This window comes from Hesperophylax consimilis, chromosome 12 (genome assembly GCF_061612785.1).
Source record: "Hesperophylax consimilis isolate HC1 chromosome 12, BYU_Hcon_1.0, whole genome shotgun sequence".
NCBI classification, from domain to species: Eukaryota; Metazoa; Arthropoda; class Insecta; order Trichoptera; family Limnephilidae; genus Hesperophylax; species Hesperophylax consimilis.
This window is the reverse complement of record NC_142847.1, coordinates 5,981,114-6,008,540: the sequence shown is the minus strand read 5'-3', so window position 1 is coordinate 6,008,540 and position 27,427 is coordinate 5,981,114. Positions and strand designations below refer to the sequence as shown.

General features: G+C 34.8%; 2 protein-coding genes across 2 annotated transcripts; one reads left to right on the top strand and one right to left on the bottom strand.

Moving 5' to 3' along the window:
• Positions 1-390: 390 nt before the first annotated feature.
• On the bottom strand, positions 391-20,237 carry INPP5E (Inositol-3-phosphate synthase). The gene is made up of 9 exons (XM_089637667.1): positions 19,544-20,237; positions 16,935-17,066; positions 13,021-13,149; positions 10,287-10,444; positions 9,779-10,051; positions 8,855-9,129; positions 4,073-4,187; positions 2,514-2,664; positions 391-843 (listed from the first exon to the last, which is right to left on the bottom strand). Exons 1-9 carry the CDS (start codon positions 20,218-20,220, stop codon positions 729-731), a joined length of 2,025 nt encoding a protein of 674 aa, XP_089493793.1. The 5' UTR covers positions 20,221-20,237; the 3' UTR covers positions 391-728.
• Positions 20,238-21,686: 1,449 nt separating this feature from the next.
• On the top strand, positions 21,687-25,091 carry LOC149419054 (uncharacterized). Its single transcript, XM_089637666.1, has one exon. The coding sequence runs from the start codon at positions 21,806-21,808 to the stop codon at positions 22,934-22,936; it is 1,131 nt and encodes a 376-aa protein (XP_089493792.1). The 5' UTR covers positions 21,687-21,805; the 3' UTR covers positions 22,937-25,091.
• The last annotated feature ends 2,336 nt before the right edge of the window (positions 25,092-27,427 follow it).

Below are 27,427 nucleotides of genomic sequence, written 5' to 3'. Positions count from 1 at the left end.
CAATGAATATATTTGTCTTCCTTTAAAATATTCAAAACAACTAGAAAAACATCTGTTTTAAAAAATAAACAAGCACACAAAATCAACAAAAATGAAATTAATATGAATAACACTAACTTGTTAAGTTATGTTATGCAAACCATTAGGAATTGAACTACGCTACTAAAGTCTATAAGTAAGAATATTTTGTGGTTTTGATCTGCCGCAAATAATTGCATTAATTTTTATTTTGCCTACTAAATTGACACAGGAGGAAGAAACCTCTTCAAGACCCGCATAAAAAAATCTTTGAGCCCCTTCCTCAGCATGCATCCCAATCAATAACAATATTGCTCAAGTTCTGATAAAATGTTACTATCTTGAGTTAGCATAGTTCAATGTAAATCAGTTAAAATTACACAAATACATATTATTTTGTGTAGCGTACATCTCGCCCTCCGGAGAAATATAAAACCAACGTAGCTTACAGTCAATGTAGCAATATTGCTAAAGAGTTCATAATATACTATAATATTGCAATATATATGACATACTATCGCGCTGTACTCCTGATAAAAGCATATTGTTTAAATTAGACAATTACCTAACATAAATTATTATTGTGCATTGAATGCTTACATGTAACACAACATAATATTTGGAATGATTCGAAAATGACTAGAGTTACAATCGTAATACTGGTTTCACAAAGGTTTAGAATACGTTGAGAGAATATTATAATGACTGGTTTACTGTATGCTGCATATCGCCGAGGTTCCGGGCTGGTGGTCCAACATGGCCGCTCTTCGTTTGATGCCTTCCAGATATACTTCTCGGTTAAACAGACCAGCCGCTAGTGGTACTCTGAAATATAATAAAACATTACAGTTAACCCTAAATGAAAAATATAAATTAGCAGTCCTAGAACTCAAATCACTAGAAATTGGAACGTAAAGAACTTTCTACAATGAAAATTTCATGATTTTTACAAATGAATCTTTATTAGAGCATGCTGGTGACCGAACTTTTAGAATTTTTGTTAAAATACCGAACAGTACCGAAGTTATGAGACGTCAAAATGTTGATATTTGTCTGTAGCATTTGATATTATAGCAGTATGTATAAATACCCACTTAGTCATAAAAACATGTATAGTTTTAAGTCACTGTTATAAGTCTTAGTTGTAAGTCACTAGCCATTAATCTTAGTTATCAGCCACTAGTTATAAGTCTTAGTTGTTAGTCACTAGCTGTTAATTTTAGTCATAAGCCACTAGTAATAAATCAAAGTTATAAGTCTAAGTAAGTGATAGGGAATAGGTTAAATGTATAAATTAAGTTTTTAAGCGCCCTTGAGGTGATTTTCTCACAAGGACAGGCAAAAATGGCAATATAAAAATGTTCCAATCATTATTATTATTAAATGTGTGCATCGGGACCAGAGCTGGTTGATTTTTTTGTATTGAATTTTTGACTGAGCATAGCGAAGCCCTGTATTAACTCAACCATTTGACATCTGTCTATTTGTTTATGTGTTCCATTTTCTTTTTCAAAAATCTGCTGAATCCACTTTATTATTCAAACAAGCTTGATCTCACCTGATCTTTTCTACGAGTCTCTATTTATAGAAGGAAAATTAAAGTCTACAGTACAACAAAAAGTTGGTGAAAAGGAATGGCGCTGTGGTCTATGGCTTTACAACAACAGGTGCTGTTGCCACATTAAAATATTAAGGATAAAGTGTTAGTTCATTTTTATGCCACCGCCACTCTGTATTCAACTTGGGGTTTCTATTCCATAGAAAATCATGTTCTCACTGATCTATTCCATGGATTCTATGAAATAGATCAGATAAGAATGTGCGGTAGAATGGTTCAGTAAACATTATTTTTCAAATGTGAAATTTTTTCAATATTATGGTACCTATTTGCAAGAAGAAAGTTTAAAAAAAGAAATTTCATAGAGATAATAAGGTTTCTTTGGACAATTTGTATAATTCCTCGTTCGAATATTTTTTAAATATTACATAATGATCGGAAGATTTCAATAATACTCCGGTTCGTCTGAGATTACGTGTATATTTATTATAGTGACGTACATATTTACAATGAATATCTAACTGTACTAACGTCCGCTTTATAGGATACTCTAAGTTATTCTGAAGCGGGGGAAACGCTCACTGAAGATGCTCGCCTGTAGATTGGCTAACATCGGCTATCTTCGTAACCATTCGGGTATTAGACCCAAATGTCCGACAGTTGTCTCTGTCATGAGGTACTACCACTGACACCTACGGAGACACCTTAACACTACATAATTGTATACGACACAATCTGACGACATCTGTTGAGTGGCATTGACAATACATACATATTTACAAACACTACACATAAAATATGTGGTTAAAATTAAGTAGGTAAGTACCTACTCACAAATCTTATGATTTCCGAAGAAATTTTGGTTGTGATTTATTAAACAATAAATACTGTACACAGAACCTCTCGCATAGGTATTGTAAGTAAATGAATGACTTACATATCAGTGCCGGGCCTTAAGGAAGCTGTGAAGAGTGCCCACACGGGCTTGTGATCGCTGGAGCAGATGGAAGGTACCGAGTCATACGCAAGGCACTGCACCGATGAGAAGGACTCTGTCGAGGTTGGGACATGACTGCTTCTCCGTAAACCTGGAGATGGAATATTATTTTAATAATACAATAACTTACGTAATACAATGACGTTACAATACAAACAGACTTGTTATTGTCTCACAAAATCAACCCAAAGTAAGAAACACTCTTATGTTTCCAGTAAATTCTTAATTCAAAGTTTGTTCATGTACGACAAAGATAGATAGAAAGAATATAGGTGTATGAACGAAATAGATATAAGACCAGGCAGAGTTTACATACTTAAAAGTTGCGGCAACTGCTGAATTCTACATCATGATTGTGACTGAGATTACAAGATATGCTTACTAACTTACATTAAGAAGAATACGGAACGCTGTATAAGATGACCTACTGTCAGTAGGTTGTCTTTCTTGTAATTATGCTTTGCTACATTTGCTATCTCACTTTCTCTAATGGCACTAAAAATCTTCAATCACTAACAATCAAAATAATTGTATTATTTATAATAATAAAAAATTTGCATGTATTTACGAATGAAATGTTATTCCTTGCCTTTTTCTACTGTTTGACGCAATGCTATTAGAGATAGCACACAACCTTACACGACGTCTAGTGAGTGGTACTATATGTAACCACCAAATCGAAAGTATGACAATTAGCTCAACTTTCGCTTACCACTTTTGAGATCTCTACAACATGTCTATAATTTATAATGTCACTGCCTAATACAGTTTTGTATTTTCAATCCCTTAAAAACAGAAATAAAAATATATCATCATAAATCATAATATTAAAATTTTATGTCGTTTTATTATAAAATTTGGAGTAATAAATCATTTAAAACTATTTACACTTAATTTTACAAAACTTTTTATTAATAATAATTACTATTCGTTAACTACTTGTACACATTGTTTTTTTTTTTTAAATCTCTTTATCCCCACACACCTTATTCCTATTTAGTATTCTTTGTTGTTATGTATTACTCATATCTACATCATTAGAAAGAATTAAAACTATAATTTTCATCCCAGACAAAATTAACAAGACATTTGAATGACATACGTAACAGGTATATTAACTATGCATAGTTAAATTTAAAACCATATAACTTATAGTAAAATGTGTTACGAATGTCCACAACACAAATATGATTTGAGATTTTCACGGCCAAAAGTATTTTTGTTATTTGTTTTTGGGGTGTTATGCCGTGTTGAGCTAACTCCTTCTTTAGCCAACGTTTCGGACAGCAATGCAGTATCCATCATCAGGGCAGATGTGTTATTGTATCAATAGTAGCTTAGACTTTTTTTGTTATTTGTTTTTGGGGTGTTAGCGCAACACGGCATAACACCCCAAAAACAATTAACAAAAAAGTCCACAACACATTTTAAGTGAAATACCACATAGGAAAATGGTGCAAATTTTGGTTGAATAATAATGTTTATAAGTGTTGACTAACCAGACAAAGTTGAAGATGCCTGTGGAATGGTCCTGGTCTTGAAGAGTATGCGGTCAGTGTAGGCCGGCGCTCTTTGCTTACTAGAGGTGTCAAACCTCTGCGTGCCTGGATCATACTACAAATCAATTAAATAAACATCCAATTTTTAATATCACACTAAAATCCCACTATCAGCACTCCTAGACTGTGTTAAATGGAAAACATTGCCGATCTATCAGTGGTAACCCCAGGGGTTTTATGACATTTGTCATCAGGTCAAAAGATTAAGGTGAAGCTATAAGTGAAATCACTATTTAGATTAATCTTTACAACGAATCGGTATAGGTTATAAATACCAAAAATATACTATGGATACATTGAAGCTTGTTCTATCGCTTGACTTGACCAGAATTAAAATAAAATTGTTAATTACATCATGAAAAATAAAAATAAATAAAACTACTAAATAGTTTACTATGAACTCGAATAAGGAACAACTATTAACCTTTCCTTATCTGTGGTGTGTATTTACTACACATTGCTTCTAATAACTTTAATAACTCTATAAATATAATAAATTCTGGGTTCAGATTTTAGGTATTCCTCCGTTATACATTTATAAACTGAATTAAAAAATAATATATTACATAGTTTTCAAATCCAATTAAAAATCAGAGTTTTTTGTTAAAAATCGGGAACAAATACACCAATACAATCAACCGTGTGATACTAATACGCGAAGATTGTGCGAGGAAATGACACGCTATTGATGTCCCGCTTTAATTCGCTATGCGGGAACATAAGACATCCACACTTCTGCAGTTGTAGTTTTTGATTTAGACCATCGATACCTACGACCGCACAGCTATGTTTGTGCCAGTCGCCAGCCGCGCCGCTAGCCAGTTGGCCGCGAACCGTCGTTAGATGTGGACCCTTCGCACGTTTCTTTAGCATCTGCCGATGGTTTTTTCATGTTTTCAGCAATTAAATTACAATTATTATCACTTTTGATATATAATATAATAAACATAATCGATTAGCTATGAATATTCATACTTTTCCGATATTAAATCGCTTATTTTGAGATGTGTATTGACTACACAGCACCGGAACGCGTGTATTTTTTTAGCACAGTAAGGAAAAGGTTAAAAAATACTGTTTTATGGCTAAGTTTATTTGCTACCACTTGACTTGATCAACTTTTTTCCGTTATTATTAAATTATTCAAAAAATAAATAAAAACCACTTTGGCGCTTACGTCAAATATTTTTTGTCTGACACATTGTATTGAACTCTAGTATTTATTCAGAAGCCACGTCAGATATGTGCTTGTTTTTTTAACGGTTTTTTCCCTGTTGACATAACTTTGGCTAGGAGCATTTTTAGTTCTCAAACTGTGAGGAAGCTTGTGTTTTTTCTGATATTATTATTTTTCATGACCAAAATATTATACCTTCTCAATAAATCTATTTGTAATTCACTTTCATTTTCTTGATAGAATGTATCAATGAAGTGGATTCTTGGAAGTGGAAATTAACCCACTACCCGACATCCAATCGAGACTCGTTGTCGATGATAATGCATTTTAGTGGCACATAAGTGGACATATACGCATTTATCTAAAATTGGATGACATTACAACAGTTAATATACGCAATAAATGTCGGCCCTACCAAAATGGGATGTGGCTCAGTTGTTAGCGTGGTTGACTCACCGTCACCGTCATCAAAGCCAAGTCAAGTACGGGTCTCGAAGTCCTCGATTCTATCGTCTAGGGTCACCGTCATCGCCATCATTCCAGTCAACGTCAAAGGGTCATGATATTCACTGTGGAAGATTTGGTCAACGTCATAGCTTCAAATGTCCAGCTGTCAATGTCAAATGCAGTTCATATAATTATTTTAGTCATTCTGCTAAATTCTGTTTTAAAAATATTTACTGTCGCAGTAATGTCAAAAATGTATACTTAGGGGCATCATTATCCAATGATGAAAATATTTATTGCCCTGAGGGTCGTCATAATATTGGAGCAATAAGAAGTATTAATGTTAATAAAAATTATTTAAGTCAAGCATGGTACTTAGATATTATAGTTAAGGAAAAGCTAAAGTGAAGTCACTATTGAGATTAATCTTTTACAACAAATCGGTATAGGTTATAAATCCAAAAAAAAAAAGATTTTTTTTTTTTTTTTTTTTAAATTTGCCGGTAACCCGGGCGTTTATTGACATCAATATTTGTTTACAAATTATGTGCGCTATCCGACTCACTAGACAATATCTGTTCTGAGCCGGGTAGCAGTATCTACCATTACATATATCAATAATAATAAAAGTGAATAAAAATACAAAGTAAATAAATAAAAATACAAAATACAGGAAAAAGAAACGTAATTAAAAAATAAAAGATTACCTAGATAAAATAATCTAAATATAAATTATTACATATATATGTAACAGTTTTTTTTTTTTTTTTAGTGTGAATCAAATAATTGAACATTATATGGATAAATTATTATTTTTTTTGATAAATTAATGTTTTAAAGACAAGATTTTATTTATGCATAGCACAAAGGATAACAATTATTTTTATAAGCAATAATTGTTCGCCTGAAACACTCATCCACATTGAAAAAATCTCCTGATAAAAAATACATGACGCCAACGGGACTCGAACCCGTGTCCATTCGATTTCCGGTCGAAAGCTCTGGCATGGTAAATGGTTGTTCTCAGGTGAAAAAATGTAAAAAGCAGTAATTGTTGAATGAAACACTAGCATATATTGAATATTTTCTCGGGTAAGAAATAAGCCCCCATAGCTCAGTGGTCAGAGCTTTCGACCGGAAATCGAATGGACACGGGTTCGAGTCCCGTTGGCGTCATGTATTTTTTATCAGGAGATTTTTTCAATGTGGATGAGTGTTTCAGGCGAACAATTATTGCTTATAAAAATAATTATTATATGGATACATTGAAGCTTGTTCTATCGTTTCTATTGATCAAAATTAAAATAAAATCGTTAATTACGTCATGAAAAATATAGATGTAAAGTACTACATAATTTGTTTTTTCATAAATTACTATGAACTGGTATAAAACAACTTTTAAAAAATACTTTTTTATGGCTAAGATTCCAATTTTCTTTTGCGTACTGGACATTCGAAGCTCCTCGCCGGGTGATTTGAATCTAGGTTTCAAAGGAGTCTTTTTTACATTCGCTCCCTTTATGGTTGAACCCGTAGCATGTCAAATGCATCAAATACTCTGACCCTTTCCCATCCAATATTTATTTTTTGCATTCGCAACATTATTCCAAGTGTTTGTGTATCTACTTCAAAATATATTATACATTCTTCTCCCGTTTTTAATTTCTTGTTTTTTATTACAGTTACTTCCATTTTTTGTGGTTCTTCTGGAAACTTATTCTAAATTTTTATATTCTGAACGATTTCTTTTTAATCCATTTTATGTGTTACTCCAACGATTTTTATTGATGGGAATCTTTTATCCGGGATCTTTGTTGTATATTTTTCACTGAACTTTATTTTTATGTCTTCTTGTAGTTTTTCAATTTGCTGACTATTTCTACATGTAACAATAATTTTACCATCTTTTGCATTTTTTATTCCCATCACTCCTGTTTCAATTTGTTTTTTAATATCCTCTTCGGTTTTCTCCGTGGTCTGCTCTTCTTTCGGAGAGATAATAATTTTTTTTCCCAAATTTTGGTATTGCTTATTGTTTCCCGAAATTTCCTTTAATATTGCCATTTTGCTTATTATAGTAAATTTTTTACAAATAAAACAACACTAAATTACTAAGCATTGACTTATACATATTACGTGTTAATAATCAATTAACGATGCTTTAAAAAAAAACTGTGTAATTATATTAATCAGCAATCCCTAAAGTTGGAGAATTATTGGCTATTGAAAACCAGTGCTTTCAGGACTGCTGTTGTAAAAAAAACCCCGGTAGTATGCGTACACCAGTTGAAAAGGGTTTTAGAAAGCGTACCATCGGAAGAATATCCTTCCGGGCGCTTCCTACCTATTGTTGGTTCGTATTGCACGCTAACTCTATTATTTTACAATACCTTGCCTCGCGCAGACAAGACAAATAATCTGAGTTCAGTTGATTATTATTATGAAAGGGGTAAGAACAAAAACACTTTTGGATTTCATATTCCTTTTAAGGATGGGTTGTTTCAGAGAATTTGAACAATTCATCAAATTTCAACATTCATTTCATTTCAACGTTCATTTGTTTTTATTTCAGCTCTGTCAAGCAACTAGCCTACAGAGATATAATAACAGAGCTTGCATAGGACTTTCACAGAAATTTGATGAATTTTTCAAACCCTCTGAAACAACCTGTTCCAAATGATTCATGATTTATTCATAAATATAAGGATTTGACATAAATTTTGAAATAGGTTCGCTGTTTTTGAACGGTTCCATGATAACTCAACACAGTGACAATTCAACACACTTTTAAAAAGTGATATAAAGTCATTAGAAACAATGAAAAAACAAAAATGTAAACCTAACCTAACCCAGTTAATAAAGTTTTTGTTTCATCACTTTCCATGACTTTATATAACTTTTTAAGATGTGATGAATTATCATTTTGATGATTTATCCAGTCACCTTTTTGAACATATCCCAAAATTAAATACTGTTTTAGAAAGCACATAAAAGACTCATTAAAATTATAATATTACAAAAGGACATACGTGATTAAAAATACCTAGAGAAACGGTGATGGTTTATTAATTAATTTTAGGTGATGGTAAACATCTAACCTTATACGTCGGAGCAAAATGAATCGGGGCCTCTCGGAACCCCTTCAATATAGTCCCCCCAGCCAGCACGGCGGACAGTTGATCAGCCTTCAGCACAGACGGGAAGATGCTGGGCAGTATCTCAAAGGTGCTGGCCACCTTGTGCAGGCCAGATGTGGGCCCGCGCTGCATCTCGGGGGGCCCCGCCAGCCCCCGGAGCACCGAAGCTCTGTCTTCAGACAGACGGAAATTGAGATCGCCGCACCACATCACCACGTCGAAGTTGTTGGTTACGTCTGGAAGTATTTGGATAGTTAGAAGTATTGATAACAGGCTAAAGAAAGGATAGACTTGAACTAAAGCGAATATTTCGTTCAATTTTACACAATTTTGCTGGTAAATGAACTCGTTACAATGGAATGAAAAGTGTATGGCCAGTATTATTTTGGCTCTATGCAAGGTACCATTTTTTAATTAATAATGGCATCCAGTGCGTAGTGTAAAAAATGGAAAGGAAATAAACACAAATTTTTATATGTGGGTTAATATATAAATGAGGGGGGGGGGGGGTTACAATTGAAATGGTCCTCTGCTAAATTTGTTCACATTGTAACCCCCCCTTACTACATAGTCTCATATCCAATGACAACCCTGGTGAACTTTATCAAGGGGACCTGGTTCCTGTTAAAGGAATAAGGTGGACTGGGAGATAGAACAATGGGCCTGTGGCCTAAGTGCTCACGCGAACTATAAGTAAACCGTCTCCGCTCTATAATAAATAAATAAAATAACCCCTCCTCATTTATTCTACCACTGCATCTTTGTCTATATTTGTAAATTAGTACTAAGTAAACCCTGATTATGTGAGCACTGATCACGAAACCTGTCAGTTGCATATAAACAATAAAAATGGTTAAATCTAAGTGATTAAAGATCAAATCCTACCTTTATTTTTATGCTTAATCGGCAGATTCTTGGGAAGATCCAGGGCACGTATGATCTTCTTGATGTCGTGAACCCGCTCCTTAACCTTCTCCTGATGCGCGGTGAGGTGAGCGGTGACAAACAGGAAAGTGGTGCCGAACAGCGCAAATGAGATGGCTACAGCACCCTTGGTGCGGAAGGCAGTGCCCGGCCTCACCGAGATGCTGGCATCCTCGGGCAGCGAGCAGAACCAGATAAGGTCGCGGCGGATGAACACGGATAAGTGGAGGGTGCCTGCAAAATAAGGATGGGGTTAATTTTTATAAAATTTCATTATTTATAATATCCCATGATTTGATGCTAGTAACATGATAAAATATTAATAATTTGTCCAGTTGAAGGAACCGACTCCAGGGGCTAAGTGAAGAGAGGCTGGGCCTACAATGAACGGAGGAAGCTGATTTAATCCAGGACAGGGATGCCTGGAGGCAATTGAGGGGAAAAAGATGAGACATGAATAAAATATTACCTAAGGTAGTGGAGTGTAAAAGTAGATGCGATGGCCCGAGTGCTTCCTGAATAGAAATTTCCCATTCTATCCTCTCCGAGATGGACTCCTGTGTTCCGATTGCTAAAATGTCCGGCACATTCTTAATTGCACTCGGGAATAAAAAATCATTCAGCTCACTGCAAACAAACAAGCACGAAAACAATAAATCAATACAGAGTAAAAGCAAACAGATTCATATTTTAGTCATAATGATCTATTCCTATATCTGATCTATTACTAGTAGTTCTGTGAACAGTAGAAGTCGCATCCAAAAAAGTTTTTTTAAATTTTTTTTTTTTTTTTTAAACCTGCTAAACTACTTATGTAGTTTGTCAGCAGGTACATAATGACAACATTTTTGCAATAACATGGTACAATGGTAAACAGTATGTAGGTATGTATAATGTTGATGATAAATTAACATTTTATGTTTCTAATTTTCTCTTTTCGGTTCGAGTCCTAGATGTGACCGTATCCTTTTCTGATTTTTCTGTTTCAGATTTTCGTTTAGAAATCGCTAATATTGTCTTCAATAATTAAATATTACAATTTGAGGTTTTACTCAATAAAGTTATTCCGAAAAATAAATATAACCTACCCCAAAATATTTATGACCTGTAGCCTGTATTCCAAGATATCACAGGAATATTATGCAATAAACGAAATGCTGCCAATAAAAACGATATTCCGACGGTTGAACCAAGGTCATGAAACAAACAAAAATTCCGGGATTAAGACAAGCGTAGCACCGGGATTACGGTGCCGAAAAAGGTCTGGGATTTCCGAGATCCCGTTTTGCTAGATCCTGCGATTGAAAGCTCTAGTATGTGGGTTATATTATTTTATTTTTCGATTTCTATAATTTATTAACCTAAAATACAGAATATATTTCACTTAAAATCCGTCATGTATGAAAGAAAACCAAGGCGTACAAGTCATACCGCTAGGAGGTGCTAGTGTAGCATGTTTCCATCAGAATGTATGGGAAATGTCAGAAGTCGGAGGTATTATTAATATTATAGGGTATTTGATTCTTTTGACAAAACGGTCACTGCTCAGCTGTACATTGCAATCATGCGAATTGTGGAGGGATAAATAGTATTCAACAAGGCCACCACCTTGAACCTGAACCGAAACATAACTGTTAAATAAAGGCACTGTATATGGTGTCAATCACATTTATTATCCTCTTCCTTTCCTTTTATAAAAATAAAACAGAGGGACGCTTCGGTCACAAACAAAAGAGAAAGTGCGTGGTTTCATACTAATAATGGATCATGGCCCATTCAATATGTTTCTATTATCTATGCATAGTACCATGAATATTTTGAGAGAAAGAGGTCATTAATATATATTGGAAAACATATCAATAGATTCGTCCAGACAAAGAGAGGTGTGCGATGCATGATCTAGGCAAGTGTGAACAAGTATCAAGAAATAGTTGAGCACTAATAGAAATGATACGACTTTAGATTTTCATGGCCAAAAGTATTGTGTATCATGATTTATTTTGCCCCTCTTCCTTCTTTAGCCAGCGTTTCGAACAGCATCAGGACAGATGTGTAGATTATGTTGAAGTTATGTGCGTCAATCCTCTTTAGGACGGTATTTCAGTATGATTAGTTAAATTAATGATATTTTTTGGCATTTAGTTTCGGTCTAGCTGACAAGAACCATGATACTAAAAACTATTAAGCTATTAATATTAATGGGATTTTTGTGGATTTCAGTTACCTCCGTAATTAGGCGTGCTCGATGCGTTTTGGTCTTTCCAAGACTTCAGAAAAAAATCCAAATTAACAGCCAGTTTGAATCAAGGACTTGGCAATTGCCGATTCGTCAGATAGCCGAGTTTGCATGCTAAAAGTATTCTGAGATCGTTTTAGAGATTGTCCGTTCTGTCCTGCCTACATACACCGTGTCACATCCGGAGCACCTGAGTTTATAAACACAATCTGTCTCAAGAGGAAACTTAATTTTTGCAGGCCTCAGAAGGTCTTGGATTTTAGTCATTGTTCCGAAGACAGTCTTGATGCTTTCTTTCCTCAGTATCCTGGCAATTCTGTCAATAACATTATGAAGACAAGGTAAGAAAGCACAGCCTTTTGACTCTTGTTCAGTTATGTCTTCGTTTGGGGAATGGGGAATGAAATTTACTAATGGAAATGTTTGAATATATTATTATAGTAGTAAATGATTTCACACACCTTATTTTGCCCTTTTGACTGCTTAATTATTTATTTGCAAGTTGGGATGAGTGATGTGCCTTATATGCATTGTCAAGACGAAGGTGTATGGAATCATTTACTACTATAATAATATATTCAAACATTTCCATTATGAAATTTACTAGTGGAAATGTTTGAATATATTATTATAGTAGTAAATGATTTCATACACCTTATTTTGCCCTTTCGACTGCTTATTAATCCGCGATAATTATTTATTTGCAAGTTGGGATGAGTGATGTGCGTTATGTGCATTGTCTAGACAAAGGTGTATGAAATCATTTACTACTATAATAATAGATTCGAACATTTTCATTAGTAAATTTCATAATGGAAATGTTCAAATATATTATTATATGTAATAGTAAATGATTTCATGCGCCTTATTTTGTCCTTTTGACTGCTTAATTATTTATTTGCTAGATGGGAATGAGTGATGTGCGTTATGTGCAATGTCTAGACAAAGCTTATGAATCATAGCACACCTTGGTGGGGATTGCCCGTTCATGTTCCAAGTACCGACGAATATCTCCACTTCTCTGCTGGGGAAAACCCTTTCCAATTCTGCAGCCCCCAATAGAGAGTTGGAAGCCAAACGCCCATGGAGGAAGTTTCTACAAACAACAAAATAAATCATGTGAGATATGAAAACCACACATACATAATTAAAATCTTGTTCTCTTTATATAGCGGCATGTCCATATATTCCTTAAAGTCATATTATATTACTGTCAATCTTTATCACGTATCTTCAAGCCTGGGAGCAATGTAATCAATTTGGCCTTATAAGGCATTTTATCAGAGATGTGAAAAATGGGTACCCAAAACCATTTGAAATGCAAAATGGAAATGGGTCAAAACTTTTTCATTTGAAAATGCAAAATGGTTTTTAGAAAAGCATTTCAAATGCAAAATACCTATTTTCAAAATGCATTGAAAATGCAAAATGGTTTCCCAGGTCAAACAATCAAAATAATTATAGAATTTTTAAACAATTTTGTCATTTAATAATGGACATCAATGTAGAACAAACATATTACATGATGGTAAATCCAAAAACACCACGACTACGGATTATGAAACCACAAACAATTTGCGCGGGACCAATGTTGCCAACGTAAAAACATAGAAACTGCTATCTTACATTTAATATTACAGCGTCATGGCCCCATGTTCAGTATTTGAATCAGTATTTTTTGTAATGGTATCACTCAATTGCCAGGGCTCCTACCAGGGAGCAACTTGGATCAACTTGACAAATGTAAATTATCTCTCATAGCGAGGTTGAGGACCAACTGATATTTGGGGATTATGAAAAAAAGATGAGTGGAGATAGTAGGAAGAATGTTGCAAAAAAGCATTTAAAATGGAAAATGCATTGAGAAAAGCATTTAAAATGCAAAATGCAAAATGGTTTTTAGAAAAAATGCATTTAAAATGCAAAATGGAAATACCCATTTTGCATTTCCATTTGAAATGGATTTATTTGAAATAAAGCACATCTCTGCATTTTATAATAGCAGTCCTGTGAGGAGATAAGGATGATCACCCTTTTAAAATAATTACCACTATTTATTAAATGTAAAATTTTGCCAAATATAGAGAAGTGACTGGTACAAGCAGTCATTCTTCATCCGACAGTTCTCGGGAAAAGTAATACATTATTTTATTAACTACATTCCTACTTGTCCTACAAAGCTCCTGCTGCCATAACAAGCTGGACTCTATCTGAACAACTCTCGTCTCGTCTCAACGTCCGTGTGTGCCGGTGTCCTGTTGAATTTACAGTATTTGTGTGGGCTTCACTTCTCCCATACACCCTAAATACTAAAGTTATCTAATCAAGTTCAATACACAGAAATTTTTCTAAAAATCAACTTCGGCCAAACATAATTGCACCTATATATATATATATCAGAGATGTGCAAAATGGGTACCCAAAACCATTTGAAATGCAAAATGGAAATGGGTCAAAATTTTTCCATTTGAAAATGCAAAATGCAAAATGGTTTTTTAGAAAAGCATTTCAAATGCAAAATACCTATTTTCAAAATGCAAAATGGTTTCTCAGGTCAAACAATTAAATTAATTATAGAATTTTTAAGCATTTTGTCATTTAATAATGGACATCAATGTAGAACAAACATATTACATGATGGTAAATCCAAAAACACCACGACTACAGATTATGAAACCACAAAAAATTTGCGCGGGACTAATGTTGACATGTTGACTATGTTGAAAACATAGAAACCATTTAATATAACAGCGTCATGGCCCCATGTTCAGTATTCTTTGTAATGGTATCACTCAATTGCCAGGGCTCCTACCAGGGAGCAACTTGGAGCAACTTGACAAATGTAAATTATCTCTCATAGCGAGGTTGAGGACCGACTGATATTTGGGGCTTATGAAAAAAAGATGAGTGGAGATAGTAGGAAGAATGTTGCAAAAAAGCATTTAAAATGGAAAATGCATTGAGAAAAGCATTTAAAATGCAAAATGGTTTTTAGAAAAGCATTTAAAATGCAAAATTAAATACCCATTTTGCATTTCCATTTGAAATAAAGCACATCTCTGATATATATAAACACGTAGTTGTAAAATCGTCACCCCCATTTATATCTTGTCTTAAGGTCAAAATCGTAATTTTTTAATTATGCTGATGGCATAAAGCCTTGAGACCTGCTCTACCAAATGCTGCGAACCATTTTATAGTACCTGCCCTAGTTTCGTCTGTATAGAATTCCATTTTGTGGTTTATGTGCTGAAATCTAAGCGTTTCATCGGTTTTATTTTTTGAATGTATTATTAATTTAATTTTATGTCTTGCGGTAACATTCAACTCGGGTTCCCACTTGTTGTATCATAAAATAAATATCCATTTAGTATCTTTCGTTCTATTTAGTTGTGTGTATTATTAATTCCATTTTACCTTATATAAATACAAAATCTACAAAAAAAATATATAGTTCTATCATGTTGTAACATTCATTTTAGTTCCAATTTGAAAACTCTGAAATAAATAAACATTTCGTAGGTATTATCAAATAAAATATCATTATCAAGTAACAATTAAAAATGAAAAATTTTAAATTTGTGTTATGTCTTCATGGAAAAAAATCTTGTTACATATTTTTAATCTTATATTTGTAAAAAAAAAACATTAAAAGAACATAATTTTTTCTTCAATAACCTATAGATATTTCAGTTCTATTTTTTCATATCGTCAGTTATCGTCGCGATGGTGATGATGTTTGTTGTATCGTCAAGTTTCATTAAGCTTCAAAATTAAACTAAAAATAAACAGTACAAGGAAAAGTAAATTTTTCTGATTTGTAAATAACAAAAATAAATCTAGAATTTGATATTGGACTAGGATGACATTTGACTACTTTTATGCATTTTTCTCAAAACCTTTGTTTTGACCTCAATATGAGATAAAACTGGGCTGACGAAGTACCTATTATCTATGTCTTTTTGAATTTTACTAAAAAAAAAAAGTTCAATATAAATACTGTACATTCAATGCTCAAGAAAAAGAAATCTAATCTTACAAAATCATACAATTTACATATTAAAAAAATACACTTGCAAAAGGGGATATGGATTATGGGGCTAACAGATTACGCTATACGCATCATGACTTGGCCTATTTCACCATATTGCTCGCCATACAATCCCAATCGGAAAGTATAGTGAGCGATTTGCTGAAATAGGCCAAGCCACTAGAATATTGCGCGGTCTGTCACAGGCTTAAACTTATTATGTTACGCTTTTCCTTGATGTATGTATTTATTTGATTTATTAAAGCTTACACATTTAACTATATGAAGGCGGGTTTATTGCCAGGCGGTAATTTCTTCCAACCTACCAATAGTCATTGTTTGGTCGGAAGTGCTAAGAGAATAATTAATCTGTTTTATGTATGTACATTTATTAGGGAAACTTATAAACCACATTGTAATATTTTTTATCATTGAGAATTTTTGATATTATCTTGTTCAGTGTTTTATGTACAACTAAAGATAGATGCAGCTTAATTATGTTATTGCATCTCTTTTAGAGAAAAAAATGTACAAGTCATTTTACTATCTGGTGAAATTTTTTTCAATTCAATTCTGCATGTTGATGCATTCTCCATCTCATTCCGGCAGGACCGTACATACGAGACGGAGCATGTATCACACAAAGGTGCTGGTTAAAGTCTAAAACACTTGTATAGCATATAAACATTTTGTGATGCCTCACACAACTATATTTTATCCAGAAAAAAGAGGTTGACCTTTTTTAGTTTACATTGGTAAGATATAAGGACAAAACCGGATAACAATTTGTAAAATTTGTCCAAAACAAGCTTGCAATATGTGTTTACATTTTTTGATTAAATTATTGTTACCTCTCCCGAGCCTTTTGAGTCGGTATCAATCGAAGCACTTTGGCAGCGAGGAGAGAATTTCTCGCGAGACTATCAGTGCTGCCAGAGCGTGGAGTGTGAGATAAGTTGGTGGCATCTCGTGATCTGCTTGCACTGAAACACATTGCGGCAATGGAGAAAACAAAACATGCAAAACAAATAGCACATGCGGTATGTCATTGTACAGAATGATATTGCGGAAGGATTTAATACACAATACAGGTCAATTCCCACTGTAACGAATATGGAAGTTATGCCCAAACATTGGCTAGCGGTCACCTGAAATTCAGAACATTTGATGTTGTTTGTTTAAAATTTTCAATGTCGGCAATCCGGGCATTTACAATCTTAGATTTATTTCCATGTCCTTGTATGTTACTTGCAACATTAGACAATGTCCCATACAGTGCCGAATTAGGTCAGCACGAGGCATGTAGCAAATGTTATCACATTTAGGATATAAAATAAAACGCAACTTTTATAAACATACTGGCAAACGTAGCAAGGTAGCGGTAGCCGGCAATAAAAATTTCTTGTAAACAATATTTTATAAAAAGGAAATCATTAAATTATGGCAAATTTTTTTCCACATTTAGGTCAAACCACAAAATGCTTTCGTTTTTATCTACCTATAATATTTTAAAGAACTTGTAATTCTGGACACAATGAGTTATATTATTATCAACACTCAGAAAAAGTACCACAGAAGAAAATTTTGCAATTTCTGCAATTCTTCTCCTCGATCAAACCAATAAATGTTGTCGATTTTTATCATTTGGAAGGTCAGTTTCCATAAAAAATAAAGTCGCCAAATTTGTTATTATTTTAAAAAAACAGCAATCTAAATATAAGTATCTATCACATGTAGACACCAAGAAAACCCCTCAGCTTGCCTGAGCGAACATTTAAATATGTTTAGGAGTGCACGGGATATTTAAATAATGATTATTATACTGCCTGTGCGCGGCGCCCCCAGAGACGCCGGGCCCTTAGCATTTGCCACATCGGCTGCATGACTAATCCAGCACTGGTCCCATGAACTCAATTACAATGGAATTTGACCTGCATTACGTTATCAGTGTTATCACCTGGAATTTCACACAAGTTTTGATGTGGTTGGTAACATTTTTCACAAATTATGTATAATAATAATGCTGCATGAAATTTTTACAAAATACGAGTCCAATGTCAGAAGTATTTAATTCTCTCTCAGTTTTATGAACTGGCCAGAACCAATGGGACTATGGCACACACAATATTGGAGAAGATTGTAGTGGAAGAACATAAAGAATAGTTGGGAGAATCTAGCAAATCAGATCCGGTCATAAAATTTAGGATAAACTAATTACGTACTAAAGAAAGCCAAGTCATCGCAAGCAGTGTTTTCATACTAAATTATCTTTCATCAGGGCCCATTGAAGATATCGCCTACTCTGAATAGATGGAAAACGTCGCCTTATAGCATAGCTTAAAAAAAATTCATGAAAGACTGCAAATTATAAATACGATTACAGAAATAGTAATACATATATATGTCCGCGAGTGTATGCGTGATTGCCACCAACAGTTGATAGAATACATTGTCATCGACAACGAGTCTATTTGCAGAGTTTCAGCTCGATCAGATGTCAGGAAGTGGGTTGATTTCCACTTCTAACATTAGCATTCGTTATCGAAAATAAAATCGAAATTCAAAAAGATGTATTAAAGAAAAACAAATGTTGTTATTAACCGTTTGGGTGCCAATCGTCGATTTTTGTAGATTCGTGTTTTAACGAAGATTGCCGATCGTCGATTTCCGTCGATTGCGTCAGTCGTGTTCTGATTCGCGCGTACGTCTGTACGTAAAATTCTCATTTTTTCGAAACGCCTGGACTTCGGGATCCTCCTCCGCGTGATTCTAAACCAATATTCTTTAGTAAAACACCGAAAAAATCATCGAAATCCTTGAAAATTCAAAGAATTTATGGGGTTTTAAAAAAATATATAGTTTCATAAAAAATTATGTTTTTTTGGTGGCATTTTACAAGCAAATGTATGAATTTTTTCGGCACTCAAACGGTTAAAGGACGGGTTGATTTTTAGAATTTGAACAATTCGTCAAAATTGAAAAGTTCTGTTAGGATTTCACTGTGGGCCAGTTGTTTCACAGTACTTGGATAATTACAGAACTTGAATAGGACTTTCACAGAACTTGAATTTTAACTTTGAAATTTGAATAATTCATCAAATTTCAACATTAATTTTCGGCTTCCCTGAAAGTTTTATTCGAGTTCTGTCATCATATCACTATAGGCTAGTTACTTGACAGAACTGAAATTATATCAGAACTTGAAAAGAACTCTCACAGAACTTGAAAATTAACTTGGAAATTTGAAGAATTATTCGAATTCTCTGAAACAACCCGTCCTAAGTATGTGAAATAACTATATTATAATGTTATGTAAATCATTTCAACTAGCATTTTTACTAAATAATCTAAATGTGAATAAAGCAAGGAGAGAGAGCCAGGACTGAAATGCTCTCATTCTGTTCTGCCTACCAATTGATAATGATTAGATAGTGTGATGTATTAATAATATAATACATACCCATCGCTACTTCGCATAGAAGAATCTCTACCACTTTCATTCAAAGACTTATCAACCAGTTCATAGTCAGACATGGCCAGCTCATCCGAGGAATGCTGCATTTCTGATAGGCTAGAAGATATCCTTCTTTGAGAATCTCCAGCATCTCGACCCACTGACAGGGTTCTGGCGCCGTTGTACACACTTCCATTTCCATCACAATTAGGGTCACTCAATGCTTTAAATATATGCGGCTTCTTTAATACCTCAATTGACTTGTTAATGGGGGATGAACGACAATGTTCGGGGAATCTATCCAAATATTTTTCACTCCCCGATATGTCTTTGTGCCTGGCATTATTCTCAATCATGCTCTTTGGTCTGGACGGTGCTTGTATCGAGGCCTGAGCCGACGGCAAGAACACAGATGTACTGATGGGAATTCTCGATGCTTCGGTGCTTGTGGTGGCTTCAGAATCAGACGAATAAGTCCGCTCACCATTCTCGTGCACTCGCTTCGATAAAAAAAGGTTTGTCGACGATTTTGAAAAGTCGCCGGTGTCCGGAGTTGATGATCTGTCAGCTGAGGTATCCACAGTACAGCCGACTCTTGTAGACTTCTTAATTAGCAATCGTTTGCGCAAAGATAACTTCTCTTTGACGGCACCGGAAGACGGTCCGGTATCGTTGGATTCCATTTTATTATTGAGTGTTTACGCATTCTGTGACCCCGTTACGTGTAATATAAACGAAATGAATTATTTTGTTTCGTTATCATCTTGACGACGTTCAACCGCCCTCGGGAAAATACATTTTAGATTTTTAATGACTTAAACGTCAACTGACGTCACTGACGTCAACAAATGCCTTTCTTCTTCTTCTAATTATATTTGGCTACTCAAACATCATTACGCACTACGCGTACAAAAAATAAGTTTTTTTTGCTCCATTTTAATAATATCTCTTTCTGTTATCTTAAAGCCCAGCTACACTACTCGCGAAGTTGATCGAAGTTGACCGAATACGATAGTGTGGGTACGAACTTCACTTCGCTTCGGGCAACTTCGCTTCGCTTCGCTTCGCTTCGCCCGACTTCCGATTGTTGTCGGTAAATGCGCCCGAGTCAAAGGACTCGAAGCTGAGAGACTGAGTTGGACTGAGTTACTCGCGAAGTTGCACGAGTGTGTGGGCACGCACTTCGAACTTCGGCTAACTTCGTCGAGGACTTCGTCGAAGCGTCGAAGCGAGTAGTGTAGCTGACACTTTATACTAGCTAAAGTCCCCAACGTTGCCCGGACTTGGACAAGTGACTTTCCTCTTGTTTTGAAGGTCGAGTGTGCAAAATTTCATCAATATTGGAATAAAAATAAGGATTTCTATAAAAATCAATTTTACGGTCCTGCCTGGTCACTTGGTGTTCGCCATGTGTTCGCCACGCCCGCCCACCCACCCGCCGCAATCACACAGACCATAAATAAACCACTCACACACAGAAACTCTACTTTATATATAGAATATAGACTAGCGCTAGAGGTGAAGCGTATATATTAGAACGCTTCTTGTTCTTGTCTTGCTCGTCTTACGAGTTTTGCGCTTCTTCCGTATACATACCGTGGGCGGGGGATATCTATGCATCTCGCTTACTCACCTGCAAAAGAAGAGTGTTTCCCTAGTATTCAAATATTAGGGAAACTAGGAAGGATATATGATACTCAATTTAGAACCGAAATTCTCGGTACTATTTCTCGCTTACGCGCCCATTTAAAAAAAATGTTTCCCTAATCGTTTTCGACGTTCGAAGTATTTAGAAGGTACCTACGTCCTACATAACATGCATATTTTTTTGCGAGATTCTCAAAGTGTTCAAATATCGCACAGGCATTTCTGGATTATCTAAACACATTGAAAATTAATATTTACAATAAGTGTGAGAACGTACGGTATTCCATTTTATTTCAAATGAACTTTTTTTAAATGTCTATTTTCAAAAGCCGGAACGAAAGAGAAAACCCGAAAATGACTATAATAAAAAATAAATGGTAATTTCCATAGGATTTTGTTTCACTGTGGGGGTAAAGGATCTTATGTGGGGAATTCTAACATCTAATATTGGTGTTTTAGAACATACGCATTAGCAACACTGTTCTATGTTTACGACACTTGACACTTGAGTGGAGTTGGTTTATTTATGAATGAGTGGTATATCTATCAGCTCAAACTCAGCTCTTCAAGCCAGAAAATAATCGATCGACCGATAGATATTCTATCTTTATACCTATCGAAATGCCACCGAAGAAATTAAATAATATTGTTCAGAAAAACCCTGCAACTAAAAGACAAAAAGCTATCCGGGTGTCGGAAACATCTGAACAACGAGAGCTGCGTTTACAGAAGAAGCGTATGCGAGCTTCTACGTCTAGTGCAAGTGAAACTTCGGAGGAAAGAGAGCTTCGTCTCCAACAGAAGCGTATGAGAGCTTCTACGTCTATGGCAAGTGAAACATCAGAGGAAAGAGAGCTTCGTCTCCAGCAAAAGCGTATGAGAGCTTCTATGTCTAGGGCAAGTGAAACTTCGGAGGAAAGAGAGCTACGTCTACAGCTGAAGTGTATGAGAGCTTCTACGTCTAGGGCAAGTGAAACTTCGGAGGAAAGAGAGCTTCGCCTACAGCAGAAGCGTATTAGAGCTTCTATGTCTAGGGCAAGTGAAACTTCGGAGGAAAGACAGCTTCGTCTACAGCTGAAGTGTATGAGAGCTTCTACATCTAGGGCAAGTGAAACTTCGGAGGAAAGAGAGCTTCGTCTACAGCAGAAGCGTATGAGAGCTTCTATGTCTAGGGCAAGCGAAACTTTGGAGGAAAGAGAGCTTCGTCTACAGCAGAAGCGTATGAGAGCTTCTACGTCCAGGGCAAATGAAACTTTGGAGGAAAGAGAGCTTCGTCTACATCAAAAGCGTATGAGAGCTTCCATGTCTAGGGCAAGTGAATCTTTGGAAAAAAGAGAAATTCGTCTTAAACAGAAGCGTATCAGTGCTTCTACATCTAGGGCAAATGAAACTATGGAGGAAAGAGAGCATCGTCGAGAGCAAGATCGTATAAGAGCTTCTACCTCTAGGGCTAGTGAAACTATGGAGGAAAGAAAGCTTCGTCTACAGCAGAAGCGTATGAGAGCTTCTACATCTAGAGCCAGTGAAACTTCCGAGGAAAGAGAGCTTCGTCGACAGCAGGATCGAATAAGAGCTTCTACGTCTAGGGAAAGTGAAACTCTGGAAGAAAGAGAACTTCGTCTAGAACAGAAGCGTAAAAGTGCTTCAACGTCTAGGGCAGTGGTGCTTAACGAGTCCTCCGCGGAACCCTGGTGCTCCGCGAGCTTGTTGCAAGTGCTCCGCGAAATGATAATGATGAAAGCCGAAATTTAATGCATGTTCATATATCATTGCTGGATTATTCAAACCTCACAGTGAACAAGTATTGTGATTGATTTGCACAAATGATGGCTAGTACTTTCGAAAGGAGTACATGGAAGCGCTGACAGTTTACGTATAAGTCGTTATTGGCAGTCTTATATTATTTGGTTAAGTGGATAATATTTTTAAAGGGATCTTAATAACATTTTCAACTTCATAATTTTGTGCGAGCTCAGTTTCTCAAACCAATATACAAACTGAGAAATACAAAAGACTCCTCTACCAATTTAGACAAAGAATTGAGAGTAGCTATATCGAAAGATTTTGGTTTCAAGAGCTACTCCCCAAAGAATACCATTGCTGACTCTTTGATTTCGGTGATTTGCAAATTTTTTTTATGATCTATAGTGCTCCCTGACTTGAAAAATGTTAAGAACCACTATTGTAGGGCAAGCGAAACATTGGAGGAAATAGAGCTTCGTCTACATAAAAAGGGTATGAGAGCTTCTACGTCTAGGGCATGGAATGCTTCGGAGGAAGGAGAGCTGCGTGTACAACAAGATTGACAAAGAATGGAAGGATCAAGAATGGTGAATCGACATTCAGGTCTGAAATTAGGGGCATTTAATTACAACTCAGATTATGATTACTGTAATCACCCTGATGTCCGGATGTTGTATGTAATCATTGCTAGGCGAAGAAATATAAATGCAAACCTGCGGGAATGTGTTGCTCCAACAGAAAAGTGACCAATTTGAGGTTTCAAATGACATTGTTTGGTGCATCAAGTATAGTGCAAGAAGTTGGTTACATGCATATTTTTATGGTACAGGGCGGAATTTACCACAAAGCTGGATCACTTCCTCCCCTTCTAGATGAAAATCCAAAATTTCTAAATTTAGCTCATGTGCGATGAAAAATTAGAGGCAGATCAATGATGTGCTAATATATCTGGCGTGTGAGAAGATATCGTTTTCCAACGGCAAAAACTATTTTATTGGCACAACCACTTGGTAAGAATGTTTAAAACTGCATTGGAAAGGACTCCTACAGACAAGCATAATTCATATGAGCAAACAAGAAACCAAACGGTGAAAGTGAACGACATTTAAACACCCGAACCATGTAGTTATATTAATTGTATGTCTGCAACAATACTATTGCCGTGACATAATTATTCAGAGATGAAGCAAAAAATTGCTGAAGATTCCAGGAACACACTGTTCATACAACGCTTTCAGTATCCTCTAATTTTCTGAAAGGGCGAGGACGGTTGATGATTTAACATCAAGCAAACCGATCCTTTTTTTTTCATAAAGGAAAGTATGAAAAAAAAAGTATCTTCTTGGACGTGCACTGCACCATGCTGAGAGGGATCGTCAAACCAAATCTTACGATTTCATAAGCTCTTTCAACAATACACTGTTGATAAGCATGGAAAGTGGAAAGTGAGTGGCTTCTTTATACATGGTGTATCGGCATCCGACCGTACACGACAAACTTTAACCAGCGATTCCTGAGCATATAAGTAGTAAAAAATGTTATGGCCACTTTTCTGTCCGGTAACGTTTTTTTTAAATAAATAATTTACTATTTATATTTTCACCACATGTCACCACTGTTTTATCCTTTGTCAAAGTTTGAAAGCAACGTCGCTTCGCAACTCAACACGCGTACATACGTACCTACATTGGCGCGCTTTTACAATCAGAATGAAATGGCAAGGCATCATTCGTCTCATTTTTAACTACTATTATTTAAGAAGATGCTTTTCGAGACACTTGCTAATAAAAGCTGTTGGACACGAGAAACAATGCCGAAGGGCATTGGGTACATTGAACAAAACACACTTCGCACGGGCAAAAATAAGGGTCCCATTCGAGAAAATGGATTTTGTTTTAACTCCATATATAGAATTAAGCATAATCTACACCAACACTTTGTTGAATCCTACAAATTAGAGTAGCGTTGATAAATTAGTTTTAATGATTTGTCTTATATGTAGTGTTGTTGTAATTTCTTTTTTACTTTATGTTACTCTTACGTTTTACTAATATTGCTTCATATTTTTTAATATTTTCTCATTATACTTGTAATCACAATTTTACAAGTGTGTATTTTGTACCTTCTTTAAAATGGATTACATCTATATTCTGTCAATATCTCCTGTATAATACATATTCTCCTATGTACACTGCATCATGTATCACTTCTATGTAAAAAGCCTTTTTAGGCGTATATATAAATAAATAAACTGCTGTATATTTGAAAACAATTTGAATATTGTTTTTTTACATAGTACTCACCAGGATTTTACTCATTCTACGGATTTGTTTCTATCTAGTTTGATATTAAATTCGAGTTAGATTCTTTTTTTATAAAATATTCTTTCACACAAAAGACAAGAATATTAAAAGATATTAAGACTTGAATAATAATAATAATCAACCATCTTTGGAACGTTCATTAAAAATACATTGTTGTGTGCAGGAGTGTAACTGTCAATCTTTGGAAAGAGTAGACAACATGAAATACCTGGGTTTAATTATTGATAAAAATTTAAAATGGAACAATCACATTTCTATAAGAAAGAGAAACAAAAACAAAATAAGAAAGCTAGCCTATATTTTCAAAAATCTAAGAAACATATTGGACAAAATTACACTAAAAACTGTATATTATGCTCTTGTTCAATCAATGCTTTCATATATGTAATGTTGTCTGCTGGGGTTCTTGTAACAAGACTACCCTAGAGCCTTTGAATGTTGCGCAAAAATTAATTTTAAAAATAATGTATAAGAGAAATTTTATGTATCCATCAAAGTTATTATATAGTGAAAGCAAAATTATGACAGTAAGGCAGTTGTACATAATACAGGCTCTCTGTAAATTTTTCAACAACACTATTACTGCCAAAAGATCTCAACAAGTGCGCAGCACTAGAATGGGTTCTTCTTTAATGTATCAGCCGGTGTATACCAGAACATCCTTCGGACAAAGGAGTTTCTCATATAAAGCTCCGTTGCTATATAATATGCTTGGTGAAAATATAAAAACTATAGGTATGTTAAATTCATTCAAGAAAATGGTCAAAATCTCTGTACTAGCTGAGAGTGATGATTTTGGATCACCCATGTTGTCGCTTATATCATAATTCCGTGTGGAAGCTTTGTTTCGATACAATCCTTATTTACTTACTGCGCATGTACTTATTTACTTCTAAAATAACTTTTTGTTATTATTATTATAATAATAAGTAAATAATAATAATTTTGCTAACTTTTCATGTGATTAATTATTACGAGGGGTGAAAATCTTTGATTATATAAATGTCTAGATAGAGTGTCGCACTGTTATTCCGACAGAAAGAACAGGCCAGATTTGAAATACTTATGTGCGTGTCACGCACACAAGTATACGCAACTTATATCGTTGACGTAAGCGCTTAACGTCACTGTAGGCGTATTGAGTGATACCAGCTCCCTAGTATTTCCCCAAAAAGTTGGGAAAAAATATGTTTCGATTTTGCGGGACCTATAATTCGTTTAATTTTGAATTCATTTAAGTAAGATAGTTTTCTACATAAATATAATGATATAAATGAAAAGAAAATCATTGTTAAAAGAGATTTATTTTTAACAAATAAACAAGAAATACGGAAAATAAGAAAGATACATTCCTAGACGCTGCCAAATGGCCGGCAGGTATCGCTGTGTCTAAATTAAAATTTTTATCATCATCAATTAAAGAAGGTGGCCCACAACCAGGTAAATCTATACCTACCTAAAAAGTAGTGTCTGGATACCTTATCAACTTAAATACATAAATATGATAGACCAAATTAAAAAAAATTCCTAAGGTACGTTTACATGTGATCATACGGAATATATCCGAAATTCATGCATCACGTGGAAATGCTAAAGGAGACAAATTATCAAAGCCTGAAGACCATGCGTAATGCCGGACTCATGGTATTTGAATTAAAGTTATTAAAACATCTTATCGATTGTCCATATCTTCTGTCATGCTGTGGCTTATTCGCTCCTGATAAACACTGTCGAACTCGTAGCCACGCCCTATTCTGCATACCTTTTGGTACGGGTTAGGGTTTGGTACCGAGTAGATTCTTATATTTCTTAAAGAGATGAATCATTTAAATTTACTGAATTTCAAGTTAATGTTCTTTATAAATAGAACGGCGTCATTTGCGCCTTGAAATTTTTACCTTATGTGGGTATTTTAATTTGAAGAACAGGCAACCCTGTAAACAATGCGTCAAAATATGGCGTTGTCAAGACGATGGTAAGACTAAATTACACTATTAAAACTGAATTGTTTCTTTAACTAAATGGTTATTATATGGCTTTGAAAAGGTAACTAACCTATGATAGGTAACATTTTTAGTTATTTTCAATCGTCCTTTGTAATTTCTGCACACTGTTATAGCGCAAATCGTCATTTTCAAATGTCACACAACACGTGTTTACCGCACAGCGATAGTTT